At 37.2% G+C, this 23,921-nt stretch overlaps 1 protein-coding gene across 12 annotated transcripts; it reads left to right on the forward strand.

Moving 5' to 3' along the window:
- The first annotated feature begins 2,271 nt into the window (after nt 1-2,271).
- On the forward strand, nt 2,272-21,468 carry LOC127860336 (WD repeat, SAM and U-box domain-containing protein 1-like). Of its 12 annotated transcripts, XM_052398343.1 has the most exons (16): nt 2,272-2,422; nt 4,280-4,752; nt 5,079-5,278; nt 5,443-5,541; nt 6,734-6,827; nt 7,547-7,580; nt 8,063-8,103; nt 8,937-9,086; nt 9,152-9,241; nt 9,272-9,301; nt 9,392-9,871; nt 9,902-10,038; nt 10,575-10,790; nt 11,933-12,016; nt 18,067-18,138; nt 19,009-21,468. In XM_052398343.1, exons 2-16 carry the CDS (start codon nt 4,325-4,327, stop codon nt 19,155-19,157), a joined length of 2,304 nt encoding a protein of 767 aa, XP_052254303.1. In that variant the 5' UTR covers nt 2,272-2,422; nt 4,280-4,324; the 3' UTR covers nt 19,158-21,468. The 12 variants fall into 12 exon arrangements, with proteins under 12 accessions (XP_052254303.1, XP_052254306.1, XP_052254304.1 ...); XM_052398346.1 differs by lacking the exon at nt 8,937-9,086 and adding an exon at nt 8,877-8,906 and having other exon boundaries at nt 9,182-9,301; XM_052398344.1 differs by lacking the exons at nt 8,937-9,086; nt 9,272-9,301 and adding an exon at nt 8,877-8,906 and having other exon boundaries at nt 9,182-9,271; nt 9,362-9,871.
- The last annotated feature ends 2,453 nt before the right edge of the window (nt 21,469-23,921 follow it).

The following is a 23,921-nucleotide window of genomic DNA, read 5'->3' on the forward strand; positions in this document are numbered from 1 at the left end:
GTTTTCTTCCTATTATAGAACCAACTTCAAAATGGATTCACTACGAAAATAAATTCTTATGAATTCACCATGCATTTTCACAGAAGCAACGGAACACCACCTGCAAAATTACCAGCAACTGTAACGGCTCCATCGTTAAATTGCAGCATAAATACATAGACATCGCTACCGACAGGCCAAAGCCACCACCCAACGACTTGAGAGGCAGGCCTACTGGCACTACGTCGAAGACCTGATTGAAGTCGGCGACCCAGACCAAGCCCAACAACCAAAATAGAAAAGGTTCTGGAACTTTATCAAGTCTGTCAGGAAGGACAACTCCGGGGTGACCCCCATTGAAAGAAAATGGCAGGCTCTATAGTGACCCACAAGACAAGGCGAACATCCTGAACCGACAATACCAGTCTGTATTCACCCACGACAAGGGGAGCGACAAAAACCCTACGCCAGACAGGGAACCAGCACCAACCATGCCCAATATCGAAATCACATCCCATGGAGTGCTGAAGCTACTACAGAAGCTAAACCCCCAAAAGGCAACCGGCCCAGACATGCTACCAGCAAGGGTCCTCAAGGAACTGTCAAATGAATGTGCTCCGTACCTGGGCTACATATAACAGAAATGCCTAACAACAGGTTCAATTCCAGATATATGGAAGACAGCAACAGTTTCAGCCATATTCAAGAAGTGGGACAGGTATAAAGCGAGCAACTACCGCCCGGTGTCTCTAACTTGTATATGCTGCAAGATGTTAATTAGAGCACATCATTGTCAGCAATGTCATGGGACACCTGGACATCCTTACTGACTGCCAACATGGTTTCAGAAGGCGGCGGAGCTGCGAAACACATCTCCTAAACTTGTCAGATGAACTACTGAAGTCCTTAGACAAAGGTAAACAACACGACCTAGCCATCCTGGACTCCAGGAAGGCGTTCGTCTGCTGACAAAACTGCACCACTATGGTATACGCGGCCAGACGTTGGAATGGATTAAAGCCTTCCTGACCGACAGAACGCAGCGAGTTGTTGTAGATGGTGCTACCTCAGATCCTGCCCCAGTAGTCAGCGGAGTGCCTCAGGGGAGTGTGCTTGGACCGATCCTCTTCCTGGTGTTTATAAACGACCTCCCCCCTAGAGTTTCATCCAAGACAAGACTCTTTGCGGACGACTGCGTGGTCTACAGGCAAATAGACTCAGATAGCGACTGCGACCATCTGCAGGAAGACCTCCATCGGTTGTGGCAATGGGAGAAACTCTGGGGAATGTCATTCCACACAGAGAAGTGCAGCATCCTGCGAGTCCACAGAAAACGATCTCCAATACTGCACAACTACACCCTCAAAGGCCATATACTTGCCAGTGAAGAGACGTCAAAGTACCTCGGGTTGGAACTGACGAAAGACATGTCCTGGAAGCCTCACATCCAGAACGTAACACGGAAACGAAACAGCACACTGGGATTCCTCCGCAGAAATCTAAGGATTGGCAACGAGAATGTAAAAAGTGCTGCCTACTTTTCACTCGTTCGTCCACACCTGGAATACTGCAGCACGGTCTGGAACCCATTCCAGAAGGACCAGATTCATGATCTGGAGATGGTCCAGAGAAGGGCAGCCAGGTATGTGACGAACCGCTACCATAACACCAGCAGCGTCACATCCATGCTTGATCACTTGCAGTGGGAAACCCTGGAGTCACGGAGGACAAAGGCCCAGCTGACCATGATCTACAAGATATCAAAAAAATCTCATAGACATCCCAGCAGCAAAATACCTCTCCCCAGGCTCAATCAGAACCCGATCAAGCCATTACATCAAGTTCCTGCCTATCTCCACATCGACATCCTACTACAGGCATAGTTTTTTCCCCGGTATTATACCGACCTGGAACAGCCTATCAGCCGCTGTTGCAGAATCCCCTGACTAGGTATCCTTCATGCAGGGACTAGCAAACTTAAGTTTCTAATCAAGTCGTCAGCGCCAGCTACAAAGTAAACCCCAATGACCCCTCATGGCTGTGCCGGTTGAGGTTCAATCCTCTTCGCGGCCACCGTAGCCGGTGAGGCATGAGGCAGAGGGATGAAACGTAGCTGGGGACGCATCTGTACTGTCCTTCTGGCTTTTAACTATCAAACTCTTCTCACTTTACTATTTTCCCATTCTTACTTTATCTCCTCACCACCCGTCGCATAATTGTCATTCAAGGTTGACGGCAGCGACGTACGATGTAGATGTAGATAGAAATACAATAGTTGAATGTAACCTACAAGACTTCATGTGATCAAAATAATATTGCAAAATCTTAATTAGGTCATTAAAACGCTAATGGTTAAGCCAAATCGATGAGACGTTTTAGCCGTCTGCATGATTAATACATGCCTTTTCAAGAAGTTCATCTAATATGACTGTATACTGTGAAAGTAAGTTCACGTTTTGCTGTGTCTTCTCTATTTGTGAGTATTACTTTATAGTAGACTAATTTCGGACGTTGCTATTTACGGATTATTCGATGATATAGCTGGACGTTTCCAGGTGTGTCTCCCCTGGAAGAGGGTTGATGAAGGGGGCTTATGTCAATCTAGGGATAAGGCGTTATAGTTGACTAACTTACTGGCTAAAAACCCCAGTTTTACACAGGGCTTGACACTAACTTTTTTTACCTACTGACCTAAGGCTAAAGGACCCCCAGCTTTCAGAAATTACTGGTCCTCCAAGATTTCAAGTGGTCCGACAATTTCTATGTTATTTTACCTAAATTTCAACTTACTTTCCGGACTATATCCACAATGTATTGTGCATTTATAAAAAGAAAACTATACTATCTACTATTTACTATCTCTTATCCTTTTCATATTTTCGCTGTACTTCAAGCTTCTCTTCATTAGTTTTAGGTTTTTAGGCGGAGGTTCAACCACCCCAGGAATGAAATTCAACATCGGGAAAACTTGTAATCTTGAAAATATGCACGTTTACTCTCTGGCAATATCAAAACATTATTCGGCGCCCTACAGTGTAAATTCGCACGGTAAACAAAGTATATTCTGATGGTACTCAGATCGATAAAATGCTTATTATTGCTGCTTTTTCAAAATAATAAAAACTTTTTTGTTCATTTCTCGATCGGAACGCTTTGAATTTATGTTAATTTGTGTATCCATCACAGCAAAGTCTGGAGACATTTGCAGGAGACATTTGTGGATCGCAAATCGATTTTTTGATCCGACAACAGGTTTTAATCATCCGGGCATCTAGAAAAATGGGAATTTCCAATATGTTGCTATTTTCATACCGGTCTCGAGTCGTCCCATAAAATAATGATGAAATTATCGGTTTATTATGAACATATATAGTTGTTTTATTGATGAAAACGGCTTTCCACTAGTATTTAACAATAAGCTGGCCAGGATTTTTCACTGGTCCAACGGATCAACCTGATTTCTAGTTTCACTGGTCTTTGCTATTTTTTACTGACCCCGGGTCAACGTACCACCGTTAGTGTCGAGCCCTGTAACATGTAAATGTATCTACTAACTTTACAATTCCTGCATTTATGGAACATGGAGAAGCAAAAAGCAATAAACTGACACGGCATATGGATACCATTACTTTTTATGAAAAATAACCATATGCACCAATGTCATGTGGACTTAAAATTGAAATGTTTTCGCGAAAATACATGTTTTTCAGTAAACACTAGCTGGAGAGCTTGTCATACAATCCCCACATTCCAAAGGGTGCAGATTATGTCTCAGGAAGCATTCTGGGATATCTATATCTATATATACTGCCAAGCTCCCTTTAGAGCATTATAGGCAGAGGGACATTATCGAGCCCGTTGCCTGGGAAGAACCAGTACTTGGTGTTTATAGAGGAGATAATGAGAATGCTCCCCGAGTAGTGAGCGAACCCACGAACTCCTGATCGCTAGGCGGACACCTCATCCACTACACCACCGCGATCTGCGGGATAGTTTCAATTACTAAACCAACACATTTTTCCCATCGCATGCAACACAATCAACATGGTATTTGCAATACATGTACAGGGCTCCCCCTGGCTCAAAAGGCTTTAGCCAAAGTGTAGGTGATGCCCAGAATTATTTTTTGAATTTTATCAGTTTTACAGGGTTTTTTTGTAAGAAAAAGTAATAGCCAAATGATGTTTTTTCAGCCAATATTTATAATTTGTAGCGATTTGGAAAATGGCAGAGCGGGCATTGATGTATATTAAATGAACATTACCTGTAATTTTGGTTTCTTTTTTTCCTCTATTTTCAGATGTATTAATTGTGTGACCACAATCAAACACTAAGTTAGTCAATCATGTCGGGAACAACAAGCCATGACTTGGTTGCCAGTTTGGTACACACAATAAACTCCCATACATCTGATGTCAATGGAGTCTGCTTCTCAAAAGACAGAAAACTAGCAACCTGCTCAGCTGACAAGACTGTGAGGGTATGGGACATGACCTCCTACAATGAACTGCCTTTCTCTCCGCTGTGTGGACATACATACTACGTTCACTGTTGTTGCTTTTCACCATTTGGGACACTATTAGCCTCTTGCTCTACCGATGGTAAAGTCATTATTTGGGATGCGAAGACAGGCCAGAAGAAATGTGTGTTACAGCACGAGAGTAAATCTCCTATCAGAGTTTGTAAGTTTTCACCAAACTCTGCTCAGTTGATCTCTGGAAGCGATGACAACAATGTCTGTCTGTGGGATGTCTCTTCTGGAGCCCTTGTGATGTGAGTATTTATTGCTAATATATATGCTTTGCTCTGGGAAAGGGGTTAATGCATGACGTGTGTAAAGTGTCGTCCACTCAGGCTAATCAGGGACAACACTTTCAGCTTTTATGGAATTTTACATATGAAAGAAGTTCCTTCTTAACAATATCCAGGCTTGTCAAAAAAGGTCATCCCTGATTAGCCTGTGCATACCTTATTTTACAGTGCTACAGCTAAAATGTGAAAAGGGCTGGTGTTTTTTTTTTAGGGCATTATTATTTTACTGATGCATTTTCAAACTATCTTGTAATTGAAACTTTTGACTTGATATGTTACGTTTATAGAACCTACAAGGGACATGAAGGGACAGTGATAGCACTGGACTTCACCCCCAATGGCGAGTACATCGTCTCTGGAAGTAATGATGGGGACCTGCAGGTGTGGGATGCTAGATACGGTCACGCCAAGGCTCTGCTACTCCTCCTGGACTGCCATGATCTAGGTGTCATGTGCTGTGATTTCTCACCCATATATGGCTCAGCTGGTATGTAACAACATGAGTTTTGAGAATTAGTAAAAGTTAAAAAAAAAATAATAAAAAATGCAAAGTACTTTAAAATAAAGATGTAAACATTAGTTACATTAAATTATTTAGTTATGCTTACTTTCTTGTGTTTTGTGTCTGATCAATTATGATGTTGTTTTTAGGTAATGGAGTTATGCATGGCATCACCACTTATCAATTGGCCACATGTGGAATGGATGATCTGTTGAAGTTGTGGGAATTTGTTGCCACAACAGACACAAGTAAATAATTATATAAGCTGTGCTCTGTGGAAAGGAGGTTAAATGCTTGCGCGTAAAGTTTCTTCCCAGATTAGCCTGTGCAGTCTGAAGGGGCTAATCAGGGATGACACTTACCCGGTAGTCTAAACTTGATTTATGCACAGGCTTATGTAGGATTACACGCACATGCATTAAGCTCCTTTTTAGCAGAAGAACTGCCCATATTGTTTTTTAATTTACAAATCATCATCAAATCAGGTATTGTCATTCATTTAAGAGATCATCCTTAATTTGACCATATTGGAGAATAATTTGATATGAGTATATATGATGTATTTAAATGGCCAAATGTCCATATCTAATCTGAATGTCAAACCTATGGAAAAGCCTTAGAATCTACACAATGTTAAAACTTATAAAGGGGATAGTCTTAAAAAAAAGCAAATAATATGTCAAAAATTCGAAGTAAGAATATATAACTTATTCTGTTATCTCTTAGGACATATTTCTCAACAAAAAGATGTACATGACTCATGTCTCACAATGTCATTATTTAATTAAGACTAAATTTAAGATGTATGTAGCAGGTAATTAAAATTACTGTACTTATATAGGAAAACATTTTTAACAGAGTTACTATTGTGATACATAATTTACACCGCTCACATACTCACATTGATAAATAACCTACAATAGAATCTAAATGAGGCTGTGCTCTGTGAACAGGGGGTTTAATGAATGTGCGTAAAGTGTTATCCCAAATTAGCCTGTGCAATCAGGGACAACACTGTCCACTTTTATGATTTGATTTTAAAGAAAGTCTCTTTTTAATAAAAACCAAATTTAGGAGTTAAGTGTTGTGCCAGATTAGCCTGTGTGGACTGCACAGGCTAATCTGGGTCAACACTATATGCACATGCATTAAACCCCCTTTTCACAGAGCACGGCCCAAATATATGATGTATACGATCACAGTATGTGACATGTTATGTGTCAAACATGCAAAGGATGACTGTTCATATTCATGAGTATGAAATGTATTTATTTTGAGATTTAGCTGTAATATTTATACTCCAGGGGGTTGTGTGCTTTATTTCTATGGTATTGTAAGAACTGTACTATATTCTAGCAGTATTTCAGTTCTTTGTTTCAATTTAGTTTTAAGTGCTTATTCAAATAATGGGATATATAATGTATATGTTCTTTTTTCCAGAAGTGAGTTTGAAACAAACATTGGTTTTCCATGGTCATGAGGGATCTGTGTTATGCTGTAAATATTCTATCAATGGTCGATTACTTGCTTCAGCGTGAGTCACTTTATAATATTGAACAATTAATTATGAATTATTTTTAAATGCTTCTAAAGAGGGCATCCTAGAGGTATCCATATTTATATGATATATATATATTAAATGACATACATATGATCCATGCTCCGTGTGAAAATGGGGTTTAATGCATGTGCATAAGTTTCATCTCAGATAAGCCTGTGAAGTCTGCACAGGCTAATCAGGGACAACTCTTTCTGTCTAAACTTGATTTTCATTTTGAAGAAACTTCCTTTTAATGAAAAATACAATAAAGGTGGAGATTGTCATCCCTGAATATGCTGTGGGGACTGCACAAGCTAATCTAGGACGGCTCTTTATGCACGTGCATGAGCTCGGTTTTCTCAAGCTTCATATTACATTCTTCCAATTTTAGCATTGTAGACTCATTCCCTGCTCAATTTGATATATATAGTATTTTCCCATGTATAGCACGCCCACATGTATAATGTGCATGCGATTTTTTAAAGTCAAAATGGAGGAAACAAAGAATTCAAGATAAAAAAACCTGAAAATCAGACTGACAATGACCGCCATATTATATTGCACAATCATTCAATCTGATTTTAAATAAAGAAAACAATCCCATCCATCACTCCTAAGATTTCATCAATTCAATAGCTCTCTCTTATACATGCTGCAGTGTTACACTTTACTATTTATTGTCCTTCATTCAATTGTAATTGATAAATCTTCAGATCCAATGACAAAACAGTGCGGCTCTGGGATCCGGTGAGTTTAAAGTATATATTCTTTACTTTTTGCATTAGCATGAGATACATATACAATTCTTTAATAGTGGAGATACTGTTTACAAATCTAGTGATATAATGCATGTTATAACAATTTAAGTGGTAGATTGAACTATTGTCAGACAAATAACCAAACAATTTGAAGATATTTTAGACAACAATTGTTATTGAGAAATTAATTGCACAAATACTCATACACTAATAAAAAGTAGCAAATAAAATAATGCAATGTTATCTACTTGACTAAGAATTAACCAATAGAACTCTTGTAAGTAAAAACTGAAAGCACTCTGGTAAAATAAGGATAACTCAAAATCATTTTGTTAAATTCTTAATTTAACATAACGTTCTGTTGATTAAAAGTACAAAGTTATAAAAGTATCGTTTCATGTACTTATGATATCTGTAAACCTAGACATGTCTATACTATGCGTAATATATAGGTATTGTTCAATGTTTCAGATTCAAGGGGTAGCTCTGCATGTCATAGAGGGACATACCAGGTAAAATGTTTACAAGAATAACAATTTAAAACCATGTCATTTTTGTGTGCACCTTTTGTCTTTCTTTGTTTTGTCAATTGTGTATTGGGTGCAGTAACATGTATATTGATGTGCAGAGAAAATAAATATTTTCGTAAATAAGTAAGCAGTCATTTTAATACACCCATTGTGAATGTGGTGTATTGTAAAAATATTTATCTGGCACACTGCCTTCATTAAAGTGTTAGGTACAACTGTACATTTGGCCCTCTGCTTTATTAATGTGTGTTGAACAAATGTAATTTTTGATTTACAACCTTCACTGATATATGTTGCATAATTTGTATTTGATTCACTGCCTTAACTATGGCACTTGGTACAAATATTATCTTAATTGTGCCCTCTTTACGCCATGTGGTGGTGTTTCTGTTACAGGTATGTTGTAACTGTGGCCTTCTATTACAGGTGTGTTGTAACTGTGCACTTTTGTTACAGGTATGTTGTTACTGTGACCTGATGTTACGGGTATCTTGTTACTGTGGCCTTTTGTTACAGGTACTTTGTAACTGTGGCCTTTTGTTACAGGTATGATGTAAATGTGGCCTTTTGTCACAGGAATGTTGTAACTGTGGCCTTCTGTTACAGGTATGTTGTTACTGTGGCCTTTGCTACATGTATGATATAATTGTGTCCTTTTGTTGCAGGAATGTTATAATTGTGGCCTTTTGTTACAGACATGTTGTAACTGTGGCCTTCTGTAACATTTATGTTGAAACTGTGGCCTTTCCTTACAGGTATGTTATAACTGTGGCCTTCTGTTACAGGTATGTTATAACTGTGGCCATCTGTTACAGGTATGTTATAACTGTGGCCTTCTGTTACAGGTATGTCATAACTGTGGCCTTCTGTTACAGGTATGTTATAACTGTGGCCCTCTGTTACAGGTATGTTATAACTCTTGCCCTCTGTTACAGGTATGTTATAACTGTGGCCTTCTGTTGCAGGTATGTTGTAACTGTGGCCTTTTGTTACAGGTACAGTATGTTATAACTGTGGCCTTCTGTTACAGGTATGTTATAACTGTGGCCTTCTGTTTCAGGTATGTTATAACTGTGGCCCTCTGTTACAGGTATGTTACAACTGTGGCCTTCTGTTACAGGTATGTTTTAACTGTGGCCTTCTGTTACAGGTATGTTATACCTGTGGCCTTTTGTTACAGGTATGTTATAACTGTGGCCTACTGTTACAGGTATGTTGTAACTATGGCCCTTTATTACAGGTATGTTATAACTGTAGCCTTTTGTTACAGGTATGTTATAACTGTGGCCTACTGTTACAGGTATGTTGTAACTATGGCCTTTTATTACAGGTATGTTATAACTGTAGCCTTTTGTTACAGGTATGTTATAACTGTGGCCTACTGTTACAGGTATGTTGTAACTATGGCCTTTTATTACAGGTATGTTATAACTGTAGCCTTTTGTTACAGGTATGTTATAACTGTGGCCTACTGTTACAGGTATGTTGTAACTATGGCCTTTTATTACAGGTATGTTATAACTGTAGCCTTTTGTTACAGGTATGTTATAACTGTGGCCTACTGTTACAGGTATGTTGTAACTATGGCCTTTTATTACAGGTATGTTATAACTGTAGCCTTTTGTTACAGGTATGTTATAACTGTGGCCTACTGTTACAGGTATGTTGTAACTATGGCCTTTTATTACAGGTATGTTATAACTGTAGCCTTTTGTTACAGGTATGTTATAACTGTGGCCTACTGTTACAGGTATGTTATAGCTGTGGCCTACTGTTACAGGTATGTTGTAACTATGGCCTTTTATTACAGGTATGTTATAACTGTGGCCTTCTCCAGTGATGGGCAGTACCTGGCCTCAGGCTCCAATGACAGAACGGTCATGATCTGGAAGCTTCAGTCGGAGCAGCAGATCTTCAGTTAGTATATGTAATACTTAACATAATATTGTTAACATTTTGGGTGCAGAAAATAAGCCAAGCTCAAGGAAAAACAGGGTGTGTATAAAGTGTCATCCCAGATTAGCCTGTGCAGTCTGCACTGGCTAATTAGAGATGATACTTAACGCTTTTATGGAATTTTTCGTTGAAAGGAAGTTTCTTTTTAGCTCAAATCTAGTTTAGGTAGAAATTGTTGTTTCTGATAAGCCTGTAAGGTCTGAACAGGCTAATCTGGGACAACACTTTACGCAATGAATTGCAATGCAATTATCCAGATCGAGGCTTAAACATATTAGAGTAAGTTATTATCCCTAAAGCCTTTGGTTGAATCTTATTCAAATAAGAAAGTATAATTATTTAAGATTTGGTGTGAAATTGTATCATTATTGAGTCCATAGTCTCAATATATGGCTCTAATTACATAAAAAAACGGCAATTTCAGTAATAAAGATAATTACATTCAGTATAGTAAAAAAAAAATGAGCCTCACATTGTTTTTGTATTCTCATATGTAGCCGCACTAGAGAATGGTGAGCCAGTGTGCTCTGATGCGCCTAGTCAAAGTCACACAGTTGTCATGGACCCCCACAAGATGTCAGTGGAGGATGTGTGTCAGTGGCTAGAGGAGATCGGTCTGGAGCAGTACGTGGCCTCGTTCAGGAAACATGACATCGATGGGCTGGAGTTGATGGCTTTGACCCAGGACTCCTTGGCAACAGGACTAGGGATTGGTGAGAATATAATATTTCTGGGAAACTGGGCTTACTGCATGTGCGTTAAGTGTCAACCTTGATTAGCCTGTGCAGTCCACACAGGCTAATCTCACGACACTCTCCGCCTTAACTGGTTTTCAGCTAAGAAGAGACATCATTTAAAACAAAATTAATATAATAGTGGAAAGTGTCATGAAACAATTTTATTATTATGAAGTGTACTTTCAGTTCCACTTATGCTGAACATTCTGTCAATCATGAGTGTGCATAATTAAAAATAATTATTAATGAATGTATTGTATACATTAATTTGATAAAACTATAACATTGATTAAGTACCAATCAATTAAAGCGACACAACTTAATTGGCATAGTAAATTTAAGTATAAATAAGAAACATATTTCATCTTCGCCAATAAGAATATATCTGGTGGTTACAAGGTAAAAATCCGTCTTTTTGCGCTGTAAAACTTAAAAATAATCACGTTTGTCGAAAAAGACGTATACGTCTAGAAATCATACTTTTGGTTTTAAAAGCGTTAACGTTTGAAAAATAATAAATTACTTGCTAACTAGGCTATAGATTTAATTTTATATATGCCAATTAGAATATATCTGTTGGCTACAAAGTAGAAATCTGTCTTTTCTGTGCTTTAAAACTAAAAAATAATCGTGTTTGTCGAAACGGACGTATACATCTAGAAATTCTTCTTTCGGTTTTAAAAGCCAAACTGTTTGAAAAATAATAAATTACTTGCTAACTAGGCTATAGATTTAATTTTGTATATGCCAATTAGAATGTATCTGGTGGTTTCAAAGTAGAAATCTGTCCTTTTTGCGCTTTAAAACTTCAAAATAATCGCGTTTGTCGAAATGGTTGTATACATATAGAAATCCTACTTTCGGTTTAAAAAGCGGTACCGTTTGAAAAATAATAAATTACTTGGTAACTAGGCTATAGATTTAATGGCAATTTTGAACACTTTCAAATGAATCTATATGTATTGATAACATGTATTTCATTTCAAGATCAGAGGCTTTAAGCTCCATATGACAAGTATGACAAAATTGAAAAAACAGCAACATTTTCCCAATTTCCTGTTATTTCAATCCTATGATGTAAAGTAGTATTCATATGATACAATGTCATTTTTATTCAGAATCCATGGGGCACAGAAGCAAGCTTATACGATCTCGCAGCACACTGCTGCAGCATCCCATCATACAACAGAAAAGCATTCTGGGTAAGACAGTGTTTCAAATAGTTCATAATTACAAGCTATTTTAATTCATCATAAAAGCAAAGATTGATGTCCACCTATAGAGTATGCCAGCTGGTTTGATTAGCACCATAAAAAATACATTAAGTTAGTATAGTTCTGTAATTACTCTATGTTTTCAGACACTCTAAGTTTTCAGAGACCCCTTTTTTAGCACACAAATTTATTTTTTTCGTGACTCTTAATTTTCTCACACACGAGTTTTCGTCCATAATTAATGTCTCTTAGTTTTCGGACAGTATATTTTACAGCGCTATTTTACCAAATTTCGGTCCTGTTTTCAATATGTAATGACACTACGATCATGGGGTTTTTCAACCAGATTAACATCATAAATCTTAGCAGGTGCATGCTGAGGGCAACGGACCATTACATTTGCGTTGCGTTATGAAAATAACCTTGTAAACCGGTATTAAACAATGGTTTCACCCGATGCACCCTATTGCACGTTAAATGGAAATTATCGGAATTTAACAAACAAAGAATTCATAGTTTGCTAGTTTATTGCGTTAATTACAGGTTCATACTAGCGAGTCTCGGTACATCACATGCAATGAACTTGTTGGTCAAAGTACAACCTTGTAGTAACTTATTGTAAAATAAATTAAGCATTTAAAATTATTTAAAATGCAGTGCAAACATATATAAATGTAATTTATACTATACAGCATGGTATTTTACAAGCACGTGCTTTTACCGGTATTCATTGATACAATTGATGCTTTTTTCTGACACTTCAATTTTTATGCCCCCCTTCGAAGAAGAGGGGGTATATTGCTTTGCTCATGTCGGTCGGTCTGTCGGTCAGTCCGTCCACCAGTTGGTTGTCAGACGATAACTCAAGAACGCTTGGGCCTAGGATCATGAAACTTCATAGGTACATTGATCATGACTCGCAGATGACCCCTATTGATTTTGAGGTCACTAGGTCAAAGGTCAAGGTCACGGTGACCCGAAATAGTAATATGGTTTTTGAATGATAACTCAAGAACGCTTTTGCCTAGGATCATGAAACTTCATGGGTAGATTGATCATGACTCGCAGATGACCCCTATTGATTTTGAGGTCACTAGGTCAAAGGTCAAGGTCACAGTGACCCGAAATAATAAAATGGTTTTCGGATGATAACTCAAGAACGCATATGCCTAGGATCATGAAACTTCACAGGTAGATTGATCATGACTCGCAGATGACCCCTATTGATTTTGAGGTCACAAGGTCAAAGGTCAAGGTCACGGTGACCCGAAATAGTTAAATGATTTTCGGATGATAAGTTAACTCAAGAACGCTTTTGCCTAGGATCATGACAATTCATAGGTACATTGATCGTGACTCACAGATGACCCCTATTGATTTTCAGGTCACTAGGTCAAAGGTCAAGGTCACAGTGACAAAAAACGTATTCACACAATGGCTGCCACTACAACGGACAGCCCATATGGGGTTCATGCATGTTTTACAAACAGCCCTTGTCAACTCTAAGTTTTCGGATACCTGTATTTTGTGAAAAATTTTCGTATCTTAGAAAGAAAATATAATAATTTAAGTGTCCGAAAACATAGAGTAATTACGGTATATATTAAAGCATGTAATATGTGTATTATCTTGTCTCGGCAAGATAATTGATAAATTTATCATGACGCCTGGACGATGATCGCTCCGCCCACTTAATCACGTGGCTTATTGGTTAGCAAACCTAGACAAGATAACACCAAAATGGCTTCTTTGCCTATAGATTGCATATAGATTTACACGATATTCTGGATGGTTTTTATGGACTTTTTCACACCATATAACACTTGAAAAAGGGGTTTGTGTTATTTAGTTATTATGCAAATGCAAAAATATACGTTTATAGAGAACATCAGCTATTTACAACGTTTTTTTTTGGTACATTAAACACGCTCTCAAACGCTTGCGCGCTTACCAAAATCAAACGTGTTACTACGTTTTTTGGTGGTATTAGCAATAAATTAAAACTTCTATATCGGTATTTACCCATGTTATTTACGATAATATTAATGAAACATTTTCCCTCGTGTATTTGACACAAAATATAGCTTTATAACTGGGATTTCGGTGAAGTTTCACGCCCTTTCTGACGCCGAGTGAGTACCTAAATCCCACATGCTATTACGTTTAAAAGTGATATTAATAATATTAAACATTGCTTATTGGACATTTATCAATCACTATAATCGAAAGTGCAAAACAACACAATCATTTTGGTCATTGTCTGATATAAATTAGCGTTGTATTGGAAAATTCAGTCAGGCTACTTAATAAAGCTTCCAGTATCAGACTCACACGCAGGTACCGGCTTCCCCCAAGTTACCACATTTATTGGTTATATCATTAATAAAAATTCTTATACAATTGCATTTATCGATAAGTTTTTTTTAAAAATAGTAATATAGAATTGTTTTCAATTGTTTCTGACACACACAAAAACTTAATTTATAACGGGGATTTCGTTAAGTTACGCAAAGTGGGTACCAATATTCTCTATTATTTTACATTCACACGTGATATAATTCATACTTAATAATGCTTAGTTATTGCTTACATGACATTTCCAGTTTTTGAAATAAATTAATGTTCTATAAGGCGGATCTCTGTAATTCTACACATTTAAGCTTCCACTTGCTCTTGTCAAAACCGCATTTCCCTTTTTCTGGATACAAAATGTCATAGTTACATAATCCCTATTTACACCGTTTTGCCATATTTCATTTCCGATTTTATTTTCGAACAAAATCAACAAAACTCATTGAAAAAAATGAGACACAAGTCTGGTACAGCCGGACACAATGCGGGCAGCTTTAGTTTGAATTTGGTCTAACTCATTTTTTTCAAACATCGTACAATTATCCCATACAACAACCTGATTGCTCAGGTGAGCTTTTGTGACCGGTCTTTGTCCGTCATCCTTTAACGTTTGTTTGTAAACACTCTAGAGGCCACATATATTGTCCGATCTTCATGAAACTTAGTCAGAAGCCTCGTCCCAATAAAACCTTGGTCGAGTTCGAAACTGGGTAACGCCGGGTCAAAAACTAGGTCACTGGGTCAAAAACTAGGTCACTGGGTCAAAAAAAAGAAAACACTTGTAAACACTGTTGAATTCACATTTCATGCCCAATCTTCATGTAACTTTGTCAAAATGTTTGCCTTAATGATATGTTGGTTGAGTTAAAAAGTGGTTCCGGTCCGTTGAAAAACATGGCCGCCAGTGGGCGGGGCATTTTTGCTTATATGGCTATAGAGAAACACTCTGGAAGTCACAATTTTTGCCCAATCATCATGAAAGTTGGTCAAAACATTGGATTTATTGATTTCTCGGACGAGTTTAAAAAAGGTCCAGATCAGTGAAAAAACATGGCCGCCAGTGGGGGGGCTTTTTTTTGTAAATGTATATAGTGAAAACATGTCAACACTCTAGGGTGGTGCGGTGGTCGAGTGGTAACACTCCGGTCTACCATTCCAGAGGTCCCAGGTTCGATTCCCGGCCGGGGCACTGGATATTTCAGACATGCTTCAAGTGTGTCCCACCCAACTAGAGATGTACTGGTATGAAACCCAGGTAATTCTCGCGTGTATCAGTGCTATACACTGAGCACGTTAAAGAACCAAGGGATCTATTCGCAAAGAGCTAGGGTATTGCACCCGGATTCCTTGTATCCCAATACTGTCTCTTCTGCTTGCTGTCTCTTCAGCAAAACCAATGGACCCCATTGGAAATAAGTGCTTGCACTTTCATGGGTTATCCTTGACTGCAAGGTCAAAAGAAATACACATACACAAGTCACATTTTTGGCCCAATTTTCATGAAATTTTCTCAGAACTTTTGTTTCCTAGATACGTGAGTTAAGTTTGAAAATGGTTCCGGTCAGTTGAAAAACATGGTTGCCAGGGGGACAGGGCAGTTTTCCTTATATTTATTTAGTAAAAAAGGCTTGTTAAAAAATCATGAATTAAGGTCATGTAACATGCGAGACAACTCTTCTTAATATTGCATTTAAGTTAACAGTAGTTACTCCCCTTGATTATTAATGTTTTCATAATAATACAGTGTAGATTTGTGTATCTTTTATGGGTTAATTGTTATCCGAGGTCTTTATTTTTTTTTAGCTCACCTGATTGCTCAGGGGAGCTTTTGTGCCAGGTCTTTGTCCGTTGTCCTTCTGTCTGTCATCTGTCCATCTGTCCACATTTGTTCGTAAACACTCTAGAGGCCACATTTATTGGCCGATCTTCATGAAACTTGGTCAGAAGATTTGTCATGCTGGGTCAAAAACTAGGTCACTAGGTCAAAAAAAAAAAGCTTGATAACACTGTAGAAGTCACATTTAATGCCCAATCTTCATGTAACTTTGTCTAAATGTTTGTCTTAATGATATTTTGGTTGAGTTCAAAAGTGGCTCCTGGCTGTTGAAAAACATGGCCGCCAGTTGGCCGGGCATTTTTCCTGATATGGCTTTAGAGAAACCTTGTAAACAATCTAGAAGTCACAATTTTGGCCCAATCATCATGAAGGTTAATCAAACATTGGTTTTATTGATATGTCAGACGAGTTAGAAAATGGTCCAGATCGGTGAAAAAACATGGCCGCCAGTGGGCGGGGCATTTTTCTCTATATGTATACAGTGAAAACATGTGAACACTCTACAAGTCACATTTTTTGCCCAATTTTCATGAAATTTAGTCAGAACATTTGTTTCTTTGATACGAGAGTTGAGTTGAAAAATGGTTCCTGTCAGTTGAATAACATGGCTGCCAGGGGGGGGGGGGGGGGGCAGTTTTCTTATATTTATATAGTAAAAAAAAGCTTGTGAACACTCTAGAAGTCACATTTTTTGCCCAATCATCATGAAACTTGGTGAAAAGATTGGTTTTATATATATCTCAGATGAGTTTGCAAATGGTCCCGATGGGTCAATAAACATGGCTGCCAGGGGGGTGGGGCAGTTTTTCTTATGTGACTGTTTAGAGAGAAACTTTGTGATTGAACACTATGGAAGTCACATATTTTGCCTAATCATCGTGAAACTTAGTCAATACATTGGTTTTATTGATTTCTTGGACAAGTGGGAAAATGGCTCAGATCGGTGAAACACACTTTTTAGCTCACCTGATTGCTCAGGTGAGGTTTTAGGATTGGTCTTTGTAAGCTGTCCGTCTGCCACATTTGGTTTGTAAACACTCTAGCTTTCACATTTCTAAAGCATTCTTTATCAAAGTTGCTGAAAGATCTCAGTCAAGTTTGATGATAGGTCACCATTTCAAATCTTACAAAAACAAAAACACTCCCTACGCCAGAGTTTTGGTTCAATAATGATGAAACTTGACCAGGATGTTTGTCTGGTCAATATTTAGGTCAAGTTTGACATTGGCTAAAGATTGAATGAACCTCTCAGGTGAGCAAACTAGGGCCATCTTGGCCCTCTTGTTTAAAATGTTGATGCATGGCCAGGCCTTTGATTTAAAATACTCAATTTGTTGATTCCAGCTTCCATCATTTGACAGAACAACGCCTAAATGTGTGTGACTATTGACTGAGGGAATTGGATAATCATACATATGGAGAGGCAAATGATGGGGTTTGTCCATCTTACGCGATATAACTAGTGATTCCGACTTCAGTGGGTTAAATTTTACGAACCATGTATCGGCCCATCTTGCAATTTTGTCTATATCGCTTTTGAAAACGGCGGCTGCAGAATTAGGAGTGTAGTTTGCATTTGCATAGTGTAGTCCCAAATTAGCCTGTTTAGTCTGCACAGGTTAATCAGGGACAACACTTTCCATTGTGTAAAGGTAATTCTAAAGAAAATCCATTCCAGGCGGAAAGTGTAGTTCCTGTGCGGACTACATAGGCTTTTCTGGGGCGAATTTTTACACATGCACATTGATCTCAGATTTCCCACAAGGCGGCCCATATGATAGTATTTTAGCCCTGCCAAACATGCATTGAACCCCCTTTTCACAGAGCGGGGCTTATTTTTTTGTTCCAGATTCCGGAGTGCCAGATGAGTACTTGTGTCCAATAACAAGAGAAATCATGAAGGACCCAGTCATATGTTCAGGTAAACATTATCTTGTATTGACTGGTGTTAACATTATGCTAGTGAAGAGGAGCATTTAATATAAAGATGATTAATGTTAACCTTATTTTATTTTATCATAAATTGTATTACAAATAATATATTTGTTTAATCAGTTGAATGTCAGTTCACAAAGTTGGTAAACAAATACTTGACCAAACTTTATTTAAAAGGATAATCTTTCTAATTCTCGTTGACTGTTGTTCTCCTATCAATTCCAATGGTAGATTAACAGCTGAAAAACCTTGTTTTCTAAGTAACACCACCATTTGTATTATAAGCTTAAATTAATGGTTTAACTATGTAACACATTTTAATGATTGAGAAAACCACAGATTTTGAAGTCCACACCTCTTTATAGTGTCTTAGTTGGTTTGTGCCTTTTTCCATATTTTGAGCTAAAATAAATTCGTTGAAATAAAACATTGTTATTTGTAGCAGTTTCTATGTCTACCTTAACTTATGACATTATGGTATATCAAGTTTGCTACAATATGCAATCTGCACAGGCTAATCAGGGATGTCAATCTCCGCCTAAACTAGATTTTTGCTAAGAAGAGACTTCCTTTAAACAAAAAACCCATAAAATACCAACGTGTCTTCCATGATAAACCGGTCTGAACTGCTTAGGCTAATCTTGGACGACACGTCTCATGCATTAGGCCGAGTTTTCACAGAGCCAGGCTCATAGCTTGTCTAAACCAGCATGTTCTGTTCATGTATTGCAGCAAACCAGCATGTTCTGTTCATGTATTGCAGTAAACCAGCATGTTTTGTTCATGTATTGCAGTAAACCAGCATGTTCTGTTCATGTATTGCAGTAAACCAGCATGTTCTGTTCATGTATTGCAGATGGCTATTCTTACGAGAGGGCAGCCATAGCAAGCTGGATGAACAAGGGGAAGAACTGCAGTCCGATGACCAACGCTGTCCTTACAAGCAAGGATCTCACACCCAACCGCAGCCTCAAGATGCTCATACAGCGATATCTCAACCCTTAGACAACATTGGCATGCACTGATGTTTCGACTTGTACATAAGACTACATCGTCTATGTGATTCACTCAGTGATATCTCAACCCTTACACAAAACTATCATACAGAGATGTGTTGACTCATAGATAATACCATGTCATGTATGATGGAATAATATCTCGAGACTTATACAACATAGCCATGTATGTGATATCTTGGCATGTACACAATTCCTTGTCATACAGTGATAGCACAACCTCTTGCAATACAACGTTTCATCTATTGACATGTCAACAAGACGAAAATAATGTCAAACTCATAGGGGTGTCAGACCTAGATAAAATATAATTACACAATACTATTTGAACTCAATGGCAAGACTGTATAAGACATTGATGTAAAGTCACTAATATAGTCAAGTATAAAATAATCAAAAATAGATTCCTTGAAAAAGTTATAATTATGTGACCCTAGGGGCAAGATTTGAACCAATTTTGTAGAGGATCTTATGTGAAGGAAACATCTTTTGCATAATTGTTTTGATATATTTCATCAGATTATTTCTTTCAGTCTTTTGAGTCAAATGTTTGGAACATATCTAGTGCTTGCAACTGCTCAAATTGTATGATCTTTTACAGTTTTTGGAACGTTCTATAGCGTTACATGGAGCAGGTGTTATGCAATATAAATGTGAGGGATTGAAGAATAATATTTTATTACGCTGTTTTAAGACAAATTGTTCCCACTTAATTTTCAAATTATTTTTAAAATAATTGAATTACCCATGCACACATGATTTTCACACCAGTCTAACAACATACATGCCTTAAAGACAAACACAAATATGACCATATAGCTGATGATTGGATCATCCACTCCTCTGAACTTCTCATTGCACAAACTCATAATTGGAGCTGCATGAACAATTTCATAGTGAGAAAATCTTTGATGTCATCTTAAGAATTTTTAAGGAGCGTACGTTTAAGGATGCAATAGTTTTTAAACTGTCTAAAATAAAGTCAAACTTCACCCATTTTTACATATTGTTATTATAATTAAATGATCAACTCTTGGGCAAAATTTACGTTCAAAAGGGCTAGTTACCTGACAATGAATTGGGATTTCAAATACTTATTTTGCTGGGGGATTTTCTGAAATTTAATCAAAGCTATTGTAGAAATTTAAATTTTATATTTATATTCCTTTTGCAATATTGCGAAACAAAATATGTTTAACATATTTATTGGTGCATATGATTTATGTGGCTAATTTACGGTTTGCTATCTTTTTAATGGATTGTTTGTATGTAATAACATTAACCAAATTTTTATAATTTCCATGTTATTTTTTGTATGTGTGTGGATATGTAACTGTTATACTTCTTAAGAATATGTTTATTTAATTGTAAACATTTGATATCCATGTTTTCCATAGCTTAAAAAGCTGCATGTTGTTATTAATTGATTTATTATTGTTGACAATTATACAGATAATTTATAATTTAATGTTGTTGTTTTTTTTAACTTTTGAATGTTGATATTTTGGTTTTGAATTTGACAAAACGCTTTTTTGTATTTAAAAAAAAATCTGAACAGCAGGTATTTCTTTTTTTTACCTGACATGATTCTATGTATTAAAGCAATCAACACATGTTCAACTTCAATTAAGAGAACCCTTTACAAGACATAGTCCTTGTGTAAGAAAGGACTAAAATAAAAAATGTCAATATTTGTTCAAAACAAATTCAGTCCCATGTAATAACTTCCATCATCCATGGTCAGACAATTACAATTATGAAGATGCATGAACATTACTCATTCAGTCATATTTACTAACAAGAGGGACTAAAGGTATTGTTGAATTGTTTGCAGCAACTTGCAGAAGTGAAAGAAATGGTTAAGAACTTAACAGATAAATGTCTGCAACAACTCGCAGAAGTGACAGTCGATGCAAAAGTACTTCTAAGTTTTTTGGCACTAGGAGCTTCTCAGTGATTTGAGATTTGGTGGTGACAACTTTGGAATTATATTTCTTCTCTATTTTCTTTCCAATAGATATTTATTCAGATACTTTCTACATAAAGTGTGCAACTTTTGTGTGATATATTGTATCCATATCCTGTTATATTTAAACTGCTTAATGGGCAATTGCAAAAACGGGTTTGGAGACTTGGAGTTTGCAGCACACTTATTTAGCAGTTAAAAGATAACAGTTTTCTTGCAGGTTTTATTAAATTTGTACATACTTTTGTTAAATGCTTTAATTAATATTCAATATTGTTGAATGTTTAATAAACTAGAACTCCGCGAGTTGGATGCATTGCCTGATGGTAGCATACTTGTGTTACTTGTTTACTATTATATTGGGGATGGGACATTAATTCTTAATGTTGTTACAATCAATTTTTTACCCTTTTTTGTCCTATTTAGTAACATATTGAATAAGCAAAACTTTTTTAGCTCACCTGATTGCTCAGGTGAGCTTTTGTGATCGGTCTTTGTCCGTCGTCTGTCCGTCCATCCGTCCGTCCGTCCACATTTGTTCGTAAACACTCTAGAGGCCACATTTCTTGTCCAATCTTCATGAAACTTGGTCAGAAGCTTTGTCCCAATGATACCTCGGTCGAGTTCGAAACTGGATCATGCCGGGTAAAAAACTAGGTCACTAGGTTAAAAAAAAAGAAAAACCTTGTAAACACTGTAGAAGTCACATTTCATGCCCAATCTTCATGTTACTTTGTCAAAATGTTTGACTTAATGATATGTTGGTTGAGTTTAAAAGTGTTTCCGGTCCGTTGAAAAACATGGTCCCCAGTGGGTGGGGCAGTTTTCCTTATTTGGCTTTAGAGAAACCTTGTAACACTCTAGAGGGCACATTTCTTGTCCGATCTTCATGAAACTTGGTCAAAAGATTTGTCCCAATTATACCTTGATCAAGTTTGAAACTGGGTCAAAAACTAGGTTACTAGGTCAAAAAAAGAAAAACCTTGTAAACACTGTAGAAGTCACATTTCATTTGTTTTCTAGATACGAGAGTTGAGTTCGAAAATGGTTTTGGTCCGTTGAAAAACATGGCTCACAGGGGAGGGGGGCTGGCGCATTTTCCTTATATTTATATAGTAAAAAAAGCTTGCGAAAACTCAAATTTTTAGCCCAATCATCATGAAACTTTGTGAAAACTTTGGTTTTATTTATATCTCAGATGAGTTTGAAAATGGTCCTGATCGGTATAAAAAACATGGCCGCCAGGGGGTGGGGTGGGGCAGTTTTTCTTATATGACTATAGAGAAACCTCGTGAACACTAGAATTCACATCTTTGCCTAATCATTGTGAAACTATGTCAAGACATTTGTTTTATTGATATCTCAGACACGTTGGAAATTGGCTCAGATCGGTGTAAAAAACACACTTATTAGCTCACCTGATTGCTAAGGTGAGGTTTTAGGATCTGTCTTTGTCCGCCATCCGTCAGTCCACATTTGGTTTGTTAACACTCTAGCATTCAAATTTCTCAAGCATTCTTTATCAAAGTTGCTGAGAAGCTATATGGCCACAAGATCTCAGTCAAGTTTGATAATGAGCAAAATCGCATAATAAATGCCAAAATTATTGCCCTTAGATTGTCAAAATTTTCATGATATTTTACAATTCCTTGTAAACACTCTAGAGGTTACAATTTTGTTTCAGATTTTATGAATCCAGGATGTTTGTCTGGACAATATTTAGGTCAAGTTTGACATTTGGTAATGTGGGGACAAAATCTAGGTCATCGATTCTAATCTTACAAAAACTTTGTAAACACACTAGTCCAAAAATGATGATACTTGACCAGGATGTTTTTATGTCCCCCACTATAGTAGTGGGGGACATATTGTTTTTGCCCTGTCTGTTGGTTGGTTGGTCTGTTGGTTGGTTGGTTGGTTGGTCTGTTGGTTGGTTTGCGCCAACTTTAACATTTTGCAATAACTTTTGCTATATTGAAGATAGCAACTTCATATTTGGCATGCATGTGTATCTCATGAAGCTGCACATTTTGAGTGGTGAAAGGTCAAGGTCATCATTCAAGGTCAGAGGTCAAATATATGTGGCCAAAATCGCTCATTTTATGAATTCTTTTGCAATATTGAAGATAGCAACTTGATATTTGGCATGCATGTGTATCTCATGGAGCTGCACAATTTGAGTGGTGAAAGGTCAAGGTCATCCTTCAAGGTCAGAGGTCAAATATATATGGCCCAAATCGCTTATGTTATGAATACTTTTGCAATATTGAAGATAGCAACTTGATATTTGGCATGCATGTGTACCTCATGGAGCTGCACATTTTGAGTGGTGAAAGGTCAAGGTCATCCTTCAAGGTCAGAGGTCAAATATATGTGGCCCAAATCGCTCATTTTATGAATACTTTTGCAATATGGAAGATAGCAACTTGATATTTGGCATGCATGTGTATCTCATGGAGCTGCACATTTTGAGTGGTGAAAGGTCAAGGTCATCCTTCAAGGTCAAATATATGGGTCAAAATTGCTCATGTAATGTCACTTCTGCAATATTGAAGCTAGCAATTTTATATTTAAAATGCGTGTGTATCTCAAGGAGCTGCACATTTTGAGTGGTGAAGGGTCAAGGTCAAGGCCATCTTCAAGGTCAAACGTCATATAGGGGGACATTGTGTTTCACAAACACATCTTGTTCTTGATGATATCTATGCAAAGTTTGACATTGGGTCACGTGGGGTCAAAATCTTGGTTACAAGGTCCAAATCTTACAAAAACCTTGTAAACACATGT

This window comes from Dreissena polymorpha, chromosome 15 (assembly GCF_020536995.1).
Source record: "Dreissena polymorpha isolate Duluth1 chromosome 15, UMN_Dpol_1.0, whole genome shotgun sequence".
Taxonomy (NCBI): Eukaryota; Metazoa; Mollusca; class Bivalvia; order Myida; family Dreissenidae; genus Dreissena; species Dreissena polymorpha.

Excerpts from the sequence above, each read along its gene's own strand:
- LOC127860336 (XM_052398343.1), top strand. The coding sequence starts at position 4,325 with ATGTCGGGAACAACAAGCCATGACTTGGTTGCCAGTTTGGTACACACA. Across the intron at positions 9,302-9,391 it reads CCTGTGGCCTTTTGTTACAG|GTATGTTATAACTGTGGCCT; the intron begins GTATGTTATAAC and ends CTTTTGTTACAG. Across the intron at positions 10,039-10,574 it reads GTCGGAGCAGCAGATCTTCA|CCGCACTAGAGAATGGTGAG; the intron begins GTTAGTATATGT and ends TCTCATATGTAG.